Source organism: Prionailurus bengalensis, chromosome A2 (assembly GCF_016509475.1).
Source record: "Prionailurus bengalensis isolate Pbe53 chromosome A2, Fcat_Pben_1.1_paternal_pri, whole genome shotgun sequence".
NCBI classification, from domain to species: domain Eukaryota; kingdom Metazoa; phylum Chordata; class Mammalia; order Carnivora; family Felidae; genus Prionailurus; species Prionailurus bengalensis.
In genome coordinates, this window is record NC_057348.1 from 1,079,026 (window position 1) to 1,098,856 (window position 19,831).

The 19,831-nt window shown below is 64.9% G+C and overlaps 1 protein-coding gene across 1 annotated transcript; it reads right to left on the bottom strand.

The window, feature by feature from the left end:
- On the bottom strand, nucleotides 1–18,481 carry ATP8B3 (ATPase phospholipid transporting 8B3). The gene is given in 29 exon segments (XM_043590173.1): nucleotides 1–688; nucleotides 1,814–1,941; nucleotides 2,227–2,365; nucleotides 2,568–2,807; nucleotides 2,964–3,047; nucleotides 5,121–5,344; nucleotides 5,427–5,817; nucleotides 6,015–6,132; nucleotides 6,372–6,447; nucleotides 7,311–7,422; nucleotides 7,510–7,674; nucleotides 8,169–8,281; nucleotides 8,369–8,495; nucleotides 8,497–8,561; nucleotides 8,943–9,099; nucleotides 9,189–9,220; nucleotides 10,900–11,108; nucleotides 11,194–11,384; nucleotides 11,843–11,931; nucleotides 12,018–12,176; nucleotides 13,438–13,520; nucleotides 13,932–14,002; nucleotides 14,108–14,180; nucleotides 14,602–14,663; nucleotides 14,887–14,985; nucleotides 15,831–15,944; nucleotides 16,382–16,473; nucleotides 16,937–16,995; nucleotides 18,172–18,481. Coding segments are annotated over 28 exon segments (4,050 nt in total). The 5' UTR covers nucleotides 16,986–16,995; nucleotides 18,172–18,481; the 3' UTR covers nucleotides 1–100.
- Between the last annotated feature and the right edge of the window lie 1,350 nt (nucleotides 18,482–19,831).

Here is a 19,831-nt window from a genome sequence, read left to right on the forward strand (position 1 = left end):
GAAGGTGGACCCTGGTTTATTAGCAACAGAAAGGGACGTGGAGCCTAGTCCCCCCGGGGAAGGCCGCGCAGGCCTGCGGGCGGGTGCGACGCGGGGCGGGTCACTGCTCCTCGGGGGTCGGGGGTCGGGGAGGGGCTGCCCCGCCGCCTCGGGCGCCACTGCGCCCTCCCCGGGCATCGGCAGTCACCCCACGGGGGACACCTTGCCCCCCTCGTCCGCGGGCTGCTGGGGGGGCGGGGGAGCCCCCGACGGCCCCGGCGCGCTCCCCTTGGACCACCGTGAGTCCTCCCGCTCCCCCCGCAACTTCTCCTGGGACGCCCCGGACCGCCAGCCCCTGCGGGGAGCCGGCGGGGATCTGAGGACGGCGGGCTGCTCGTCCCCCGTCCCTCGAGGACACCTTGCCCCGGTGCTGGTGCCCCGTCTTCCCCAGGAACGACATCTTCCTGGAGCACCGGGGGGACTCCTGGATGCTCGGGGACAGTTCTTCGTGGCACGGGATTATCTGGCCCATCAGCATGTCGCTGTCGACCCCCGGCGCCCTGCGCAGAATCGTGCCCTGCGTGATGAGCTCCGCGTAGCCCTCGCGGTGGGAGAAGGCGTAGCTGGAGCGCCGCCTGCGCGACTCCCGGCGGAGGTAGGGCGCAGCTTCCACCGCTGTGATGTCCTCGCTCGGGGCCTCCTCCACCTCCTGCCCGGCCCAGAGGAAAGCGGCGGTCAGCAGGCTCCCACGCCGTGCCCACTGCCCTCAGGTCCCTGCTGCCGGCGGGGGCAGTCAGAGCCCCTCCTTGGCCACCACCCACCGACCAGGCCTTCCCTCCCTGAGCAGAGCCGGTTAGAGTCCCCTCCCAGGCTGACTTTGGGCCAACCCATCAGATTCCTTCCCCGGCACCCCACTCTGGACCAGCCGCCACCAGGTGCCTCGGGTGCCCTCTGGTGGCAAAGCCAGGAGAGGTGAGCCGGGGACAGCCGGGTGTCCCGCCTGTGTGGTCGCTATTCCAGTCACTTCTGGGGCCCATCCCGGCTGCAGCCTGCCCTTCTGGGTTCTTAGGGTCACGTGAGCCCCTAAGTTCCCACGCACGCCTTTTTGCACGGTAGCAGAATGCACATAACACGAGATGTACCCATTTAACTGTCTCCAAGCACACAGCTCAGAGGCGTCAGGCACAGTCACACCGTCGTGCGCCCACCCTCCATCCGTCTCCAGAACTTTCCATCTCCCCAGACTGAGGCCCTGTCCCCATGAAGCACGGACTCCCCGCCCCTGGCTCCCACCATCCACTCTCTGTCCCTGTGGACGGGACTCCTCTGGGGACCCCCTGTGCGTGGGGTCACGCGGGACGTGTCCTTCTGTGTCCGGCTCCTGTCCCTGCGCACGGTGGCCTCCGGGTCCATCCACATGGTGGCAGGATGTCCTAACTTTCTCAGGCTGAACGAGATTCCAGCGTGTGGAGGGACACGTTGTGTTTACGCTTCATCCACACGTGGACCCAGGGTTGTTTCTAAGTCCCTTCTCTTCCCGAAGCCATTTCCTGGTTCCTCTGTCATCTCCACCCCCAAGCCCCAGTCATCTGGGCAGAAGTCCGGTGATGCTGGAGTGCGCCTCGTCGTGCTCCTGGCCAGCCCCACCCTAGGAAGGGGTGGTTTTCCCTGGGGAGCCTGGGGCCTGTCATTTGGTCCCCCTGAGGGCCCTGGCCATGCACCTGGGTCTCCATTCCCACCACCCCCAGCCCCGCATGTCCGGGAGTGTCTGCTCCGGGCACAGGCTCTGCCTGGTGGGGTCCCGGGAATGTGCGATGGGGACCCCAGCCCTCACCTTGGGGCGTGGCTTCTCGAGGGCTTGGTAAATGATACGCAGGGCCAGTGTAGGCAGGGTGTTTAGTGACACATTCAGCAGGATCACCAGCAGGATGGAGGGGTGGGACAGCACATTGCGGTCAGCATCTGGGGACAAGACAGGGTCACAGCCCGGCCCGGGGTGGAGCCTCCCCAGAGCCTGCTTGGTGGCCCCTCCTCCTGTCACCCCACCTCTCCCTCCTCTCCCTCCACCCCCGGACACCTTTGTGCAGATTCCCAAAAGGCACCGATTCCCCCTGCACGGGACACCCCCCCCCCCACACACACACACAGCCGAGAAGACAGTGCCTCACAGAGGCACGAAGCGGACATTTTGACATGGACGCACCCGTCCCCCAGGGCCCGCCACCCCATCCCCTGCCGGGGGCTCACACAGGAACGGGAAGGTCTCAGGGGAGATTTGGAAGAGCCAGAAACTCTGGCAGCCCCAAGTGACGACCATGTAGAAGCCGAAGCTGAGGAGTATGGCCAGCACAGACAGGGCCGTCCAGTACTTGATGATGAGTATGGCCTGAACAGGGAGAGATCAAGCCAGGGTGGTGGCAGGAGGCTCAGGGCAGGGCTCGCGGAGGCGGGTGGGGGCTGAGTCCCCAGGGCCCACGAACAGCAGGCCCTTGGCAGGGTCACCTGAGCAGTGACATCTCAGTGGCTCACGTCCAAGGCCCCACTGGGGGGGGGGGGGGGGGGGGAGACGGGCCGGTGGCCCCGCCTACCTCCATGGTGATGGACAGCAGGCTCGACAGGGCCACGACCGCAGAGAAAGACTGATAGTCACTGAAGCTGGTGGGCCCGGCCGAGTCGTGGCTGACCCACAGGGTCACGAAGAAGTTGACCAGGGAGGTGGCCGTGCCATGGGCAAGGGCCTGGAGAAAGACCCAGTAGTTAAAGAGCTCGTCCTTCTGGCCCGCGATGTATAGCTGGGGAAGCTCCAGACTCCGCTCGGCACTCACGTCCTGGGGGTGGGGCACGGGGGGGAGGGGCAGGCTCTTGGGACCCGGTGGCGCGTGGGGGACCACCCCAGCCCCGCTCCCGGCCCCCAGGGGGAGGAACGTAGGGCAGAGACAGGGGCATCTACCGGAAAGGAGGAAGCGAGGCCTTGACTGGCTCACCTGCTCGAAGAGACCAATGTAGAGGACCGGGAGTGTGCTGAACAGCAGGTTGAAGAGTGCCAGGAACCAGCCTTCATACAGAGGCTGGCACGGGAGGGGGAGGGAGAACGTGGTCAGCCTTCAGGAGCCAAATGGCCAGAAACAGAAACGTGTCTTTACCCGAGGAGACCCACCCAAGCTGGCTGGACCCCCTGGGGAGGATGCCAGGTGAGCTGGGAAGTCAAGGCACGATGAAGGTTGGTGCTAAGGCCAGGGATGGGTCACAGGAGGCTTGATAAAGGCCGGAAGAGAACGAGGCAGAGAGGAAAACATAGTCTGATTGTTTCGAAACTTCGCCTTTGAGTCCTTGTTTTAGCTGGATGGCTGCGATGCGGAACTACGGGGGGCGGGGGGGTTGGAAACGGCTAGAGAATGTGTTTTCTGGCCGTTCCCGGTCTCGGGGGATCACCGCGTGGAAGAGCCCTCAGGGACAAGTAGCCCCCCTAATGACCAATCCAATCCACTTGACAGAATCAGGGCTTCAGTTCCAAAACCCGCTCCGTGTGCGTGCTGGAACCGAACGCATAAGTAACAAGCAAACATTTTACAAGAACCAAGTCTCTCACTGGGGCAGAAAAGAATCACAAAGTGGGTCCGTGGAAAAGGCTAAGCGGAGCCCGGTCCCGTGGGACTGGACTCAAACATATGGCTGTGGACTCCGTTTCCAGTGGTCACAAAGACAGAGGGATAGACACAGACAAGACAGAGAGACGGAGGCGCCTCTCTACGAGGTCGCTATGTGTCCTCCTCCCCGCTCTTGTCAACTGAGAGAGTAATCCTGCAGCATCCCAGGACCGATGAGCACACCAAGCACTTAGATCTTGGCGTCTAACTACCAAGAACCGGGGCTCCTTATGGAACCCGCTGATCGCAGGGTCGGGGCAGGGGAAGTACAAAATGAGCAGGGAAGTTCTGGTAGCACCAGAAAGAGGCGGTGTAGTCGGAAAAGACCAGGTGCACGTCAAAAGGACAAATTGGGGGCGATGTCAGCGACAAAACATACAAGACAGCAATATCCGCGAGTCTACACTGACAGGCGCCCGTACTGAATAAACAGAGGAGAAGGAACAAATGTGGAAAAACTGAACGCCGCCCCCACGAAGATCCAGAACAAAAGAGGAAGCCTGCGTTCGACACTGGGCTGGAAGTCCTAGCCAGAGCAATTTCCTCAAGAGGAAATAAATGTTACTCGAACAGAAAAGGGAGAAGTGAGGTGCCTGCGGGGCTCAGTCGGTTGAGCGTCCGACTTCGGCTCAGGTCACGATCTCGCGGTTTGCGGGTTCGAGCCCCGTGTCGGGCTCTGTGCTGACAGCTCGGAGCCTGGAGCCTGCTTCGGGTTCTGTGTCTCCCTCTCTCTCTCTGCCCCTTCCCCCACTGGGGTGTGCATGCATGTGTGTGTGTGTGTGTGTGTGTGCGCGCGCTCTCTCTCTCTCTCTCTCAAAAATAAATAAACATTAAAAAATTATAAAAGAAAGGAAGGAAGGAAGGAAGAAAAAGGAAGGAAGGAAGGAAGGAAGAAAAGCAAGAAGTAACACTCTCTCTTTGCAGAGGACACAATCCTATATGCAGAAACTCCCCAAGGATCCACAAGGAAGCTCCTAGAATCAACCAACAGACCAGCAAAGTTTGTCTCCATACACCTGCTGGGGTGAGCAATCCCCAAAGCAAATTAAGACCATTCCAGCTTACAGAAGCATCGAAGAAATACCTGTACACGAAAAAGTGGAGCAGCCAAGCAGTATCTACTCATCTACGGCGCCCTCCCCCCCCTCCCCCCCCCACCCCCGTTAAGCTCCGTCTCACACGCTGGGGTTTGGGGGACAGGGAGCTCCTTCCCTCTCTCGGGCCGTCTATTTTGAGACAGCTTCCTGGCACGCAGGGAAAACTCCCCTTCCAAAGCTCCAGAGTCTTGCGGTCAGGGACCCAGCCCCCAACCTCTCAGTGGCTCAAATCCTCCTCTTCTCCCCTCGAAGGAAGGACTTTGGAGCACCTGCCCCCCCCCACCCCCACACCCACCCCCGGCTTCAAAGCTCCAATTCGCCAAGCATCCCCGGAGCCCTTGGGCACAGAGCGGGGGCAGGACCCCTCCTCCCTCGCCCGGCGCGCGTGGCCGCAAACCTGGGCGGTGAAGCCGCTGTAGGAGGCGAACCAGACCTGCGCCATCATGCTGGCCAGCGTCTTGTAGACGAAGTAGCGAAGGAACTTGCACACCCGCACGTAGGACCAGCGGCCGTGCACCAGCAGCAGGCGCTTCAGGAAGCAGAACTGGGCCAGCGCGTAGTCGCTGTTCTGAACCGCCTGCATGCCCTCCGGGCCCGCCAGCCCCACGCCGATGTCCGCGGCTGCGGGGACGCGCGCGCGCGGCCGGTCAGCCCGGGCTCTCCCCCCACCCCGCCGCCGCCCCCCTGCCGCCCCGCCACGCACTCTTGATCATGTTGACGTCGTTGGCGCCGTCCCCGATGGCCAGGGTCACCGCGCGCTGGTATTTCTTGACCAGCGCCACGATCAGAGCCTTCTGCTTGGGCGTCACGCGGCAGCAGATGACCGCTTGGCAACGGGCGGCCAGCTCCACGAAGGCCCGCTCGCGCTGCACCTCGGGGCCGTCGCGGGCGCCGGAGTCCTTGACCCGCGGCCCCAACCCCGTGCCCCTCAGCTGGGTCCCGAGGGTCCGCCACATCAGGGACACCCTCTGGGCGCGCAGGAAGTTCGTCGTCCGCTCGCCGGGCTCCTGCCAGGCCTCCTCCACGTCCACGTCCACGTCCTCGTCCCGCACCAGCGCCCGCGGCTCCTTGCGCAGGGACAGCAGCAGCTGGTCCTGGCCGGCGGGGGCGGGGCGGGGCGGGGCGGGGGCGCGTCACCCGGCACCCCTCCGCTCCGGGCAAGGCCCCGCGGCCCCAAGCCCTGCTCCGGCCCCTTCCGCCTCGCCCCGTCCAGCAGCTCCCGCGGCCGGTGCGCCTCCCAGCCCCCTGCCCTTCACCAGGGGCGCTGCCGTGGCCCCGAGCGGACACTGACCAGGAACTCCCCGTTGATGACCATGGCCACCTTGGTCTGCTGCAGGAAGCGGCTCTGCAGGGGGCCCTGGCCGGCCAGCAGGCCGTCGTTGCTCCCCCAGTAGGCCTCCAGGATCCGACTGCGGGGGGGGGGGGGGGGGCCGGGAGGGTGGTCAGCCGCCGCAAGGCACGGCCTCCCGCCCCCCCCCGGCCCCCCCCCCCCACGCCCCTGCCTCGTTGTGCCAGGGTCCCCCGCTCCGGGAGTCCCGCCGGGCAGCGGCTTCGGGCACTCCGCAGACCCCCCGGGGCCGCTCGTATGCCGTGGGTGCGGCCCCCTCCCCATCCCCGGCTCGCCCGCCCGCCGGCCCCCGCTTCTTACGTGATCTCCTTCGGCTCCAGAATGAGCATGTTCTCCGACAGCAGCTGGCAGGCAAAACCGATGTTCACGGCCGTCTCTGCAAACCAGCCCAGCTCAGCGCCCCTTGGGGGCCACGCCCACCCTGCTGCGTGGACCCGGGCCCCCACAACCACATCAGCATGCCCCGCCCCCTGGCCACGGGGATTGGTTCAGAAGAGGGCCCGTGACTCAGGCCGGCCAATGGCAGCCAGCCCTGAGTTTTTTGGCGCCGCTCTGAGCAAAGGGGGCTCGGCTTTGGTGCGTGGCCGGGGCTGGGCTCCTGGACGAAGGGAGGGTGGGGCGCGGGGCCAAGAGGTCATTGGGCATAGCCTGCCTAGACCCCACGGGCCCTTCTTGGAACCCACACAAATGACTTAATTTCTTTTAAAATCAGAGGAAAACATAATGATAATGACTGTGATCCAGCTCGGATATTTGTCTTGATCCCAACGCAGCTGCAAGACGTCATTTCAAGTATTTTGTGTGCATGTGCCTGGTGCCCACGTAAGTCCCAATGCGGCCCCGGGGGCCACAAAGAACCCACAGGGCAGTGGAGGAGATTCGGGGCTCCAGGACCAAGGGACCGGCGGGCCCACGCCACTTTGCCCCCGAGTCACTGGGCAACCTCCAGCGCCTGCTCCCAGTCCTCTGAGCCCGGCTCCGCCCACCTGTCACACAGGGGCAACCCGGCCACTCAGGAAGCCTCCGCACAGGGCCAGCCCGCCCGACGGAGGTGTCGGGGGGGGGGGGGGGGGGAGGGGAACCCCAGCATTAATCGTGCCCGTTCCTCCCTTCCCGGCTTGACGCGGAGGGCAACGCCGAGCCCGGACAAATGGGACAGGAGGGCGGTGGCCTGTCCGGGCAGGTGAGGGGCGCTCTCCCACCCATCCATCCCCTTCTCTCGGCGCCCCGGGGACTCACCTTGCTTATCCCCTGTGAGTACCCACACTTTGATGTTCCCCTGCTTGAGACACTGGATGGTGTCGCAGACGCCGTCCTGGAGTCTGTCCTCGATGGCTGTGGCTCCCAGCAGCTGGGGGCGGGGCCGGGGGGGGTGGTCAGCGCCCTGGCAGAGGCGGGGCGCCCGGCCCGGCCCCTCCCCCCTCCGCGCTCCGCCCACCTGCAGGCCTTCCTCCATCTCCTCGTACACCTGGTGCAGGGCGTGGGCCCGGTTCTGCAGCCGCAGGCTGGCTTCGCGGTGCCGCTGGCGCCACTCCTCGTATGTGTCCTCGTCCACCCTCTTGTAGGCCAGGCACAGGGTCCGCAGGGTCTCCTCGGCAAAGGACTGGGGGCCGGGTGGGGGGGCCCTGGCACCACCCGTCGCCACTCTGCCTCCCTGACACTCTTCCGGCCCTGCTCCCTGCTTGGGGTCCCCGAACCTTGCCCCCCACCCCCAGGGGGGCTGCTCTGGCTCAGCCCCCCACCCCCATCCCGTAGCCAGCTCTGTCCTGCCTCCACACCGCTGCACCTGCCCTTCCTCTTGTCGGGAACCCCCCCCCCCTTTGCTTTGGCTTCGCATGGCCATTTCTAACTGTTCCTCAAGACCCTCAGCACAGCCCGGCCAGACCCTTCCCGGGACCCCGACAGCCCCTGACCCTTCCCCTGATCCCTGGGCTTTGGAATGTCCGTACCGCACACAACCTGGACAACTGCACGTGGCCAGCCTGGGTGCCTGCCACTTCTCTGCTGCACACTCTCCTCCTCTGCCGGCCTCTCCCTGCCCCTCACCCCCTGCCTTACCCCAACAGCCTCTCCCCCCTCCACCCAGCAGGGACTCACAGCCAAGGCCTCCTCCGTGGTCCACTCTGTCATGCCTTTCTTGCTCAAGCGCTCAAAGATGACCACGTCGGCGCCTTTGGTGTAGAGGTAGATGGCGCCCTCGGGGTTTCGGACTGCAGAGGGAGAAGCCAGGCTGCCCACACACACTATTCCCTGCCCGCCCACCCCCCCCCTTCCCCGCGCGGGGCGCAAGCACTCACCCAGCACCGACATGCGCTTCCTCATGCTGTTGAAGTCCATCATGGCGAGGACCTGATACACCCGTTCGTCCCCCAGCTCCATCACCGTGATGCTGTCCCGCGTGCGCGCCACGAACACATAGCCAAAAATTCCGGGCCGCCGTGACCAGCGCCTCCTCGTCCGGGGATGCCGCCTGGTACACCAGCTGGTCTGCTGGGGGAGGGAACCGCGGCTGGGGCGGGCGTGTCCCCCGAGAGCTTTCCTCCATCGGGACCGCCACCCATCTCCAGAGCGCAAAGGAGGAAACCAGACGTTCACAGGACGGTGGTCTCTCGGGCCAGTATGAGCTCTAAGCCCGGCAGAGGGAGGTAGGTGCGTGGACCCCGGTCCGAAGGGCCCCCCCCCTTCCCACAGCAACAGATCTCGAGGCTCGGGCCTGGACACCCCTAGGCCCAGAAGAGGTGGGGCTTGGGACAGGGCCTAAGCACCCTCCAAGCCCAAGGAAGGGAGCCCTGGGGAGTGGGCTGGAGCGTCTCGGGAGCCCCAGGGCCGGAGCACCGCGCCAGGCGGGGAAGAGGAGGTGGGCGCACTCACGGTCTTTCTCCTGGACCATCACAGTGTGACAGATGGCCAGCAGACGCCAGAACTCCCGCACCGCCTCGTCCGTGCGGCCCCGAACGGCTCGCAGGAGCTCCGCGTTCCGGTAAGGGAACTTGCCGTCGGCAAATTTGTTCCAGAGGTAGGGGCTCCCCTGAGGGGTGGGGAGGGGACAGGCCGGCTCTGGGTGGGCCACTGCCCACCCCCACCCCTATCCCGCGCTGCAGGGCGGCCGGGGCTCACCTTACATGGGGCCGCCTCCTCGTCGTCGGGGCCTGGGGAAAGACCCAGCTTCAGGCCCCAGCCGCCACGCCCACGGGGATCCCGCAGCGCCCGCCCCACGCTGGCAGGCTTCCCGGGGCCACTGGAGATGGCCAGACAAGCGGGCCCGGGCCTCTGGACCCGACACCCCAACAACCAAGGACCCCCCCGGCCACAGCTTTGCCGTCTACACGAAGGAGAGAAAAGAGTGGCATGGCTTCCAGAGGTCCCGGCAGCACGGCCGGGGTGGAGCCCAGCCTCATGCAGGCGTTTTGTTTGATCTCTTCACGGTGTCTTTTTACAACTTGGACCTGCCTGCCTACTTTGAAAGATTGGGGTGATGTCTCACACACACACACACACACCCTGGGTCCACAGCCCTTCTAGAAACATCAGAAGACCTGGCCTGGGGCCGATGCTGCTTGCCACAGGCCCCGCTGCTCCCTATCGCCCCTGAGACCCCGGCTGAGGGTGGGGTGGGCTTTCCCAGAGGGCATGGGCCCATTTCCGTCTTCCCGTTACTACCCCGGTGGGTGCTCTGTCACGTCCTGCCCAAAACCACGTCCCCCACTTTATGACGGCCAAGAGGACCCTGCCCCACCACTTTTTGCGTGGTCTGCGAGCCAAGGATGGTTTCCACATTTCTGGGGCGCCTGGGTGGCTCAGTTGGTCGAGCACCTGCCCCCAGTTCAGGTCACGATCCCGTGGTTTGTGAGTTCAAATCCCACATCGGGCCCTGTGCTGCCAGCGCGAGGCCCACTTCAGATCTTCTGTCCCCCTCGCCCCGCCCCTCCCCTGCTTTCGCTCTCCTAAAAATAAATACATATTTTTTAAAAAGAGAGAGAGAGGGGCGCCTGAGTGGCTCATTCGGTTGAGCGTCCGACTTCGGCTCAGGTCATGATCTCACGGGTTCATGAGTTCAAGCCCCGCATCAGGCTCTGTGTTGACAGCTCAGAGCCTGAAGCCTGCTTTGGATTCTGTGTCTCCCTCTCTCTCTCATCCTCCCCTGCTCACACTCTGTCTCTCTGTCTCTCTCTCTCTCAAAATTAAATAAACATTTTTTTAAAAGAGAGAGAGAGAGAATGTTTCTCACATTTCTAAATCTCTGGGAAAACATCGAAAGACGATCATCTCGTGCCACGTGAAAATGTTAATGAAATTCCAAAATCAGGACTGGCCCGGTCGGGTAAGCATCCGACTCTCCATTCTGGCTCAGGTCGTGATCTCACAGGCCGTGAGTTCGGGCCCCGGGTTGGGCTCTGTGCTGACAGTGCTGAGCCTGCTTGGGATTCTCTCTCTCTCTCTCTCTCTCTCTCTCTCTCTCTCTCCCCCCCCCCCCACAGCCCCCCCCCACTTGTTCTCCCTCCCCTGCTTCGCAAAAATACATAAACTTAAAAAAGTAAAATAAAGAAATTGCACATTCAGCGTCCCCAAGGAGAGGTCTGTCTGTGAAAACGAAAGAATCCTATTCCGTGACACGTGTAGACGCTGACACCCCACGTCCCGCGTCCACACGCAGGCTGCTGTCGCGGGGCAATGGCCGGCCCGAGTCTCGACCGGGGCCGGGTGAGCCGAGAGGCCCACAGTATCGCTCTGTGGGCAACGTGGGACGATGCCGCGTGGCCACAGTTCCGTGGCCCAGAAGCACAGGGCGTGGGGCCGGCGTCCCCGGGACCCGCGGGGTGGGACCCACCGTAGACGATGCCGCCGATGCAGCACTTCTTGAAGGTCATGACGTTCTGCGTGAGCGTGCCCGTCTTGTCCGAGAACACGTACCCCACCTGGCCCAGCTGGTCGTTGAGGCTGGTGCTGCGGGCCTTGGCGGGCACGTCCTGTGGCGCGTAGTACATCTGTACGTCCCAGTTGATGAACATGCTGTTGCCCAGGTAGATGAACTCGACCCTGCGACACACTCCGGGTCACAGCTCCGCCCCCCGCTCCTGAGGGGAGGGCAGGAAGGGGCGGGGGGAGACGGGCAGGGCCTCACATGATGAACATGGCCATGGGCACCATGACGCTGAGCAGGATGAAGAAGCCCCAGAAGGTGAGGAAGGTCTCGGCGGCCACGCTCTGCACGTGCCTGGGGGACACGTAGTGGTGCTTGGCCTTGAACTCCTTCGCCTTGAACCAGAAGCCCAAGCTCAACGCCACGGAGATCAGCACCAGGGACAGAAAGATCTGGAAGGCAAGTGGTGGGCATGCGGGTGACCCCGGGTGACACAGGGGCGCCCCGGGGACTCACCGACAGGGGCACTCAGTGGGGACGGGTGGGCGGGACGGGTCCCCGGGGCAGGGGCGCTGCGGGGGGCGGGGGGTGCGTACCCGGGGAGGGGAACTTGCAGGCTCTTTGTCGGCCTCGTGAGCTGTTGTTTCAATTATTATTACAACAACTTCAGAAAAGAGAACTAATCGGGCAAAACCCGCAAGCCGCCTAAGTTGAGCGCAGGCCATCTTATTATCTCCTGTGGGCCTGGAGGGCGTCAGAGTTGGGGCCACGAGGACGTCACTACTTGGCCCTCATCCTAACAAGAGATCCTCCGGCCCACAGACCCGTCTGAGGATCAGGACGCACGTGCTTTTGCACAGGAGGGAAACGGAGGCCCGGAAGAGGACGGCGGGGGCCTCGGGTGCCTCACCAGGGCCACCAGCCTGTTCAGCAGACGGTCTATCCTGCTTCTCTTCGGATGGATCTTGCCACAGTTCCTCATGATCTTGGTGTCGAAACCTGTGGGGTTTGCGTCTCCTTGTCGCCCGCCCGTCCTCCTGGCCTGCACCTCCCCCCCACCCGCCCCGGGCCGCCCCGGGCCGCACCGGCGTAGATGACCAGCCCGTAGCAGGTGTCCGTGTTCCGGACCTTGCAGCCGCGCAGGAGCACGTTGCCGATGTCCAGGGGGTGCTTCCTGCCGTTCCACTCCAGGCACCCCACAAAGTGGTGCAACCTGCTGTTGGGTTCCTCACACACCACCTTGCCTGGGGGCCACGTGGGGGGGAGGTCAGGTAGCCACAGGCTCGTTGGGGGGGGGGGGCTCGGCCTGCCCTTTCTGAGTTGGGGCGGGGGGGACGCCGCTGTCCCCCTCCGGCCCCAGCCACCCGCACGGGGCCCGCCCTGCCCCACTCCGGCCCCGCTCACCCCTGCACCACCCCCAGGCAGCCTCCTCCTGCTCCAGAGCCGGCCCCTTCCAGCCGCGGGGGTCTTGGGTGCACGGCCCCCGGCCCCCCGGACTCAACCTCCTCAGAGAAGCCCCTCCCTCCCTGAGCCCCCTTCCGCGTGGTTACAACCCTGGGACGACATCATCAACCTGAGCTCTGTGGGGGTAGGTGCCAGCCTGGTCTTGGTGACGCTGAGGCCCCAGGGCCCAGCCTCGCGCCTGGCCCACAGCAGGTGCTCAATAAATGTGTAAGGAGGGAAAGAAGAAAGGGACACCGACATCCAACTCCCTGAAGCCACAGGGGACAAATGCAGGCACTGTCGTTTTCCAGAAGGTGGTGGGAGAGGTCCTTCCCACCGCCAGTCCCGCTCGTGTGCGAGGAAATCAAGGCAGGATGAAAGGCTGGACCAGCGCAGGGTTAAAATGGCCGTGGGGTGTGGACCGGGACCCTGGCAGGGAGCAAGCCCACGCCTCCTGCCACCTCTCTGACCCCAGTCTCCTCCTCTGAAAAATGGGGCCATGCCTTGCAGCACCGCTCAGTCAGGTCAGGGCCTGGAGGGAGCGGTGGGGACACGTGCAGCCACCCTCCCCACGAGCGAGGCTTTCCCCCAGGTATCAGGCAGGCAGCCGGTGCGTGGATGTCAGGAGCGAAGGGGCTGTGGCTCAGGACAGAGATTCGGCTCCCGAACCAATCAGAGCAGCCTGCCTTTGCAACGAGACAGGAAAAAATAAAGTATCCCCTTGCTGGGCCACCGTGCAGGCGAATCGCGAGCCCATGTACGCAGGCCGCCTTTTCAATTAAACCCCCAAAACTGTTTGACTCGAAGCGGCCGTGTTTCATAGATAAAACGTAAAGCCTGATAAGATGCTGCCCTGCGTATCGTGACAATAGAGAGAATGTCCCCAAAGTCACGTTGATTGAGGGGCCATGAAAACATGAATCCCGACCCCCAACGCCCCCTAGACACCCCACTGCCACGCCCCAAAACCCAGCGAGGTGGGGAAGTTTTGCACCCGCTGCCCAGAGGGGCAGGCCCACACGGGGCGGGGGTGTCTGCTGTTCCTTGCTTGCTGCCTCTCACCTTGGAAGGATGCCATCTTCCTTATACTGGTCAGCTCGTGGTGGGTGACCGGCGGGGCCTGCCTGAACTTCAGGTTGGTCTCCCTGGTGATGAGACGGGGACCAGGTGAAGGTACGGATGGACGGTACCAGGGCAAGGCACCCGCAGCCCTTCCCAGAGTCCCTCAGACACTCTCGCTAAGCACCGACGGTGTGCCGGCTGCCGACCAGAACGCCGAGGCCCAGAGAGGGAGAGGGCCTCGCCCAAGGACGCACAGCGTTTTTGCCGCAGGGCTGAGGCCACGCCCTAGGCCTTCTCACGCTCAGGCTGGCGCACACGAGGGCCTCCAGAAATGTCGGCACAAAGGTAGGTCCCTTGCTCCGGCCCAACCTTTTGGCCCAGCTGGCTCGCAGGCACCCCGCCACCGTGCCCGGGCCGGATGACCTAACTCTTCGGCCGCTGGGGAAGTTCTGGCACCCAGAGCCCCAGACCCCTAGGGATGGCCTACGGCTCACCCATCGATGTCCGCAGTTTCCACGTAGCACAAACTGCTGGGCTCGGTGCTGGCCAGCAGGAGTAAGTCGGCCTGGGGTTGGGAGGGGTGGGGGGCAACAGCATTGCTCAGGGGGGACACAGGAGGAAGGCAAGCAGGAGGCAGCCCGCCCCACCCTGCGGTCGGCCGCCAGCTCACCGGGACGATGTTGTCTTTGTGCAGGCAGACCACGTCTCCCACATTCAGGTCCTCCCACTTTCTCCACAGGAAGCTGCAGGGGCGGGGGCGGGGGTGGCAGCGAGGGGGGGTCCCTCCCAGGCCCAGCCTTGGCCACCCCAGCCGGGAGAGCGGGGCTTCCAGTCTGCAGGTCCTGGCCGCCCGCCCCCGGTCCTCCTGGAGGTCCGGCCTTCCTGGTCCCCAGCCCCGGGTCCCAGGCCCTTTCAGATCTTCCCCGCCCCCGTCTTCAGCTGAACCCCCATCACAGGGCCCGTCCCGGCCTTGGTAGACAGCAGGCGCTTAAGTAGTGCCGGCTGGGCCGCTGTCAGGCTCAGCCAGGATGTCCAGGAACACAGAAGGTTCCGGGCCCTCTGCGAGGCGCTCCTCCCTGGCCTGTCCCCGGTCCCGACAAGCCGTGCTGGGGGCCTCTTGCCCCGGGATGGACCCCACACATACACGGGGCCACGAGGCCTCACCTCTTCCCCACCAGGATCTGGCAAGGCCTGTTGTTGATGATTCTGTCGCTTCTGTGTCGCCCCTGGGCTGACAGGGGAGCGGGTCAGAGGGACGGCCCCGCCCCCAGCCGGGCCCCCACGCCACCCCGGGGGGAAGGGCTGCTGGGCAGGAAGGCAGATTCTGCCTGCCCACACCACGCCCCTGGCGGTCTCTCATGCGACCTACCACAGCCCAGCACCCCCCACACCCAGGGCTCTGAGGACCCAGCCGGCCCCCTCCACTCGCCAGGCACCCCGGCCACTTACGATGTCGTCCACCAGATCTCGGGTGGCCCGGATGACGAGGAGGCAGATGAGCGGGACAAAAAGAGTGAACCAGGGCAGCGTGGAGATCTCGGGGAGGCCCTGACGTGGAGGGCGGGTCATGCCGGCCGTCCCCCAGGCCCCACCCTGCCCGCCTCCCGCTCCCCTCCCACCCGGCACACCCAGCCTTGCAGCCTGGCATCCCGTGTCCACCTGCTGACCACCCCAGCCCAGGGCTAGGCCCCTCTCCCCCCAGACCTTGGGACAACCACCCTCCTGTCCCTCTGGCCCCGGTCCCCATCACTGGTCCCTACCCCATGGTTTGATGTCACCCCTGCCTGCCCGAGGCACCTGAAAACACGCGTCAGGGCCACTGCTGGGTCCCCGGTGCCCAGCACACAGTAGGTGCTCAATAAACGTTTACTGGATCTTTACTCGGAACAGAATGAGATGCTGGGTCAGGGTTCCCTGGAAACTGCCCACCCACCGAGAGAGGAAGGTGTCCAGGCTGGATGCCGGCCCCCCTCGTGCCCCACCCAGACGGCCCAGACAGTGGGAAGGGCCCCCACAGGTCCTGAGAATGCGCTTTGACCCCTGATTGCTCCTTGCCCTCTGGGTTTAGCTCGGAGGGCTGGGGCCAAAGGTGGTTTGTCTGAAGCTGTCCATCCTGACGGGGGCGGGGCGGGGGGGGCGTGCCCTCCTTGACCTGAAGGAGCCACGCACACACCTCCCATAATTCCTCATGTATCGAGCACTCCTCTGTGCCAGGCCGTGGGCTGTGCAGTGGGGACCCAGCAATGAGCGTGGGGGGACAGACCTTGCTCCACAAACCACACAGACAAATGCACAGTGAAACTGCCCTGGGTCTACAGAGCCGTGGGGCAAAGGGTAGTCAGGGAGGGCTCCCTGGAGGAGGCAATGCGGGCAGGCGGCTGACCCCTCCACACCTGGAGAATGATGATAAAAAGGAAGTAGAGGTTGGACACGCGGTGGAACTGCTCATACAGGTTCAGGGGCAAGAAGGAGAAGACGTTGTACTTGGCCGTGTGGATGACATTGCTCTGGAACGACAGCCAGCGTGGGATTGCTGCCCGGCCGGGAGGCCCCTCGCCCGCCTGCCCCGCCTTCTGGCCGCTACCAGCATTGATTGAGCACCTACTGAATGCAAGGTCTTGAGCCAGAGTTTACTGAGTGCCCAAGGGAGGCAAAGCCTTAAGCCAGCATTGACCGAGCCCCTCCTGGGCGCAAAGACTCGGGGAGCAGCGCCGTGAGCTCAGCGTTTCCCAAAGCGAGGCGCACGCAAGAGGTTTTAGGTGGGGCCCCGTGAACATATTGCACTTTAGAGGTTTCGTATTAATATCACTTAACCCAAACTGGGGTGGGATAAGGCGGGGGGGGGGGTGGTGGCGCCAGCACCCAGCTGGGGGTGCTACAGTCCTGGGGACTGAAGTTCAGGGCGGGTGCTGCGGGGGAGGGGGGCAGAGACCGGGGCCCCCACCTTATACTTCCTCCTCTGCCAGCACAGGAAAGACTTCTCCTTGAACTGGCTGTTGTAGTCCCTGCTGTTGGCTTCCAGCTCCCAGGTGAACGCTGAAGCCAGAGAGAGCGGGGCATCACGCAGGGCAGCAAACACAGGCTAACGACACCCCAGAGGAGGGCCCGAGGGGCCCCGGGGGGACCCAGCCCTGGGGACACTCAGCTCACGGACAGGGAGCTGGTAAACAAACAGGACGGCCCGCGGCCCCCCGCGCACAGTAAACTCAGGGGGAGCGCCCCTCGTCCCGCCGCCCTGGGCCAGTCCCTAGGCCAAGAAGAGAACAGGCTCTGGGAGACCCCTTCACACCCACTCCTTCCTCAGAGCGCTAAACTGGGGGCCAGCACCGGGCTCCAAGGTGTCCAAGGCTACAGGCCCCGAATCCTGAGTCTAGCATTCGGTCATCGGCTTTGGGACCGTCAGCCGGCGAGCCCCCACACTGGGCCTCCTCGGTCCCCCCCTCAGCCACTGCACTTCGTGATGGCCCTCGGCCCCCTCGCCAGGACCCAGGACACGCACCAGAGTTCTTCTCCTCCTCGAGGTCCTCTCGGTAGGCGAGGCTGCCCATGCTGGTGGGGCTGCGGGGAGAGGGCCCCAGGTCGCACCAGCAGCCCGGACGGTGCCCGCTTCTCTGCCCCGTCCCAGGGCTCTGACGTTCCAGCCGCCGGACGTGTCCTTCTCTGGCCGTCCTCAGGCCTGGCGGGGCCCCGGCTGCCCCCCAAACCTGCGACAGCCTCACACCCAGCAGCTCCCACGCTAGCAACCCAAGGTCGCCTCGTCTTCCCCCGTTACGGCCCATCGCTGGGGTGAGGGGTTCTACCTCGGGCCGCTGCTCCCCGCCAGCCCCCGTCAGCTCTCCTGGGAGGCCCACACCCACGTCCTCCCGGGTCTTCCTGCCGCCCCTCCTGCCCCAATCCCCGCCCGGCACACCCAGCCCACTGAGGTGCTCACCAGTGTTTGCTGAGTGACTAAATGGGGCCCCAGGGCTATATGTTAGATCTCACGTACACGAGGGCCAAGCTACCCAGAGAGGTCTGAGCATGGTCTCGGGGCGGCTAACCCTGACGGGGGAGATGCAGGCGACCCCAGACCTCCCACGGAGCCTGGAACCTTCCCACCGTCTAGTTCACGCTTGCCCTTGCCCTTAGACGCCAGGAATCGGAGTCTGCCCAGGGGACCCACAGCAGCCACCAGCACTCAGCAGCCCCCCGCCTCCGGGCACTGGGCTGGCTGTCCCCCTGGAGGGGCTTTCCCCGCATGCGCGGTCAGTGCGTCCTCACCGTTCTGGTCTCAGCTCGTACTTCTCAGACCGTCCGCACTTCTTCAGGCGCCTCCTCTGGGCTCCCCCTCTACCTGGGGCGTCCCCCATCCCAGTCCTGCTCCCCCTCCCTCCTCTGCTTCCCTCCCTGTCTGGGCCGCCTGCTGAACTCAGAACCTCTCAGGGCAAAGACGGCTGGCATCTGAGCCAACCGTGTCCCCAGGGCCCGAGTGGGAGGACCTGGCTCACAACCAGTTCTGCTGCTCCCGGGAGCCTGAGCGGGGCCAGTGCCCATTCACCGGATGGGGAAAAGTGAGGCTCAGGGCGAGCGAGGCTTAGCCAGTGGGACCCAGAGCCCGGGAGACCCAGCGGAGGGCAGACGGGGTCGGAGGAAAGCTGAGGTGGACAGAATCCACCCCACGTTTATGGGGGGGGGGGGACAGGAAGACGCCCCCCACCAGGGCTGGCTTCCCCTTCCTTCCCACCCTCAGCTCACCGGAAGCCTCGAGCATCCCGCAGCGGCGGCGGCCCAGACGCCGGGGCCTCCACAGGACCCCGGGCGCTCCGGCACCCCCACTGGGCTCCGCTCCGCGAGAACCTCCAGGGACGCCCCGCCGCGGCCGCCGCGACCTCACGCCCTCAGGCGGGGCGGAGTCCAGAGAGGGTGCGAGGGCACCCGAGGACGCACAGTAGCGGGAGCGCCGCCGCTCACCCGCGCGGGCCGGGGCGGGTGGTCCTCGGGCGGCCAGGGCGGCGGACGTGCCGGAGCTGTTAGCCGGGTGCCAACCGGCCTGAAACGGGCGGCGCGGGCGCGGGACGGGGCTGGGGCGGCGCGGGGGCGGGCCCGGGGGCGGGGCCTTGTCACGCTGGGCGGTCCCGAGGGGCGGGGCTTTTGCCGCGCTGGGCGGGCCCGAGGGGCGGGCCCGGGTGGGCTTAGGGGCGGGGCTTTGTCAGGCGGGGCGGGGCTTTGTCGTGCTGGGCGGGCCCGAGGCGGGCCGGGGGGGCGGGGTCCTGAGAAACAGGGCGGGCCCGCGGGATCGGGGGCAGGGCTGGTGGGGTCTTGCAGAGAGCAGGAGGTGAGGCGGGGTTTCACCGGGCGAACCTAGACAGAAGTCAAGATGGGGGCGAGGCGGGGCGGAGACTTACGGAGAGGACCAGGCAGAGATGGAGGCTTGGCGGGGGGGGGGGGGGGGGGGGGGCTCTGGAGTGGTGGCACGCGGCGGTGCGGGGGTGGGGAGCGGCAGGCCCAGATCCAGGGTTGGGTCTTTGCAAGGAGCTGAGGGTAGTCAAGATAGGGGCAGGCTGGGACTGGGGAGGATCAGTGGGCGGGACCTTGCACCGCAGGGCGGGATAGGGGGGCCTCGATTCGGGCCTGGGTACTAATCGGCCCCTAATTTAGGGGCGGAACCTTGTAAAGCAGACCCTCCGTAGAGTGGATTGGTCCTGGCCGAGGTTGGACGGGACCAGAGTGGGGCTAGGGACACAGGAAGGACGCACAGGTAATCACAGGTCTGAGCTGCGTCCTGGGTTTTCACTCCCTCATCCGGCACCCATTAATGAGCACCTTCTAAGCTCAGGTGTAGTGTTAAGTGCTGGGCTGGGGGAGGTAAAAGAGACCGTTAGAGGAAGCCCACGAAGTTCTGGCCCGGTGTGAGCCCACCCAGCGGGCAACCAGGGCTCTGAGGGCCTTCCTGAAGGTGACAGGGGTGGGAGACAGCCACGAGGCTGGGGGAGCTGGGCGGGGGCTTGAGCCAGGGTGGGGGGACTGCTGAAGCTAGGGTCCCCAGCAGTGGGGACTCAGGGAGAGGGGCAAACTTGGGGGGACACAAGAGATGATTGAACGCTTTCATATTTTCACTCTTAGAAATCCTCTGGGAAATATGGAAATTAGGAAGGTAGTTGGTTCTGGGCACTTTCACACTGTCACCACCTTCCCCCCTCTGCCCTGCGCTGGACTCCATGCCCAGTCTCCCCTCTCCACTTGGCACTGGGGCCCTTCATAGCATCACCTATGAGCAAATGTTGGTGATGAGGGAGCGATGGGGTGGTGAGGACAGCCCACAGGCTGTGACCACCCCCCCCACCCCCCCCACCCCCCCCCCCCCCGTCAGAGCAGCAACCTCCCCACTCCCTCTTCCTAGGAAGCCTGGTCTGCA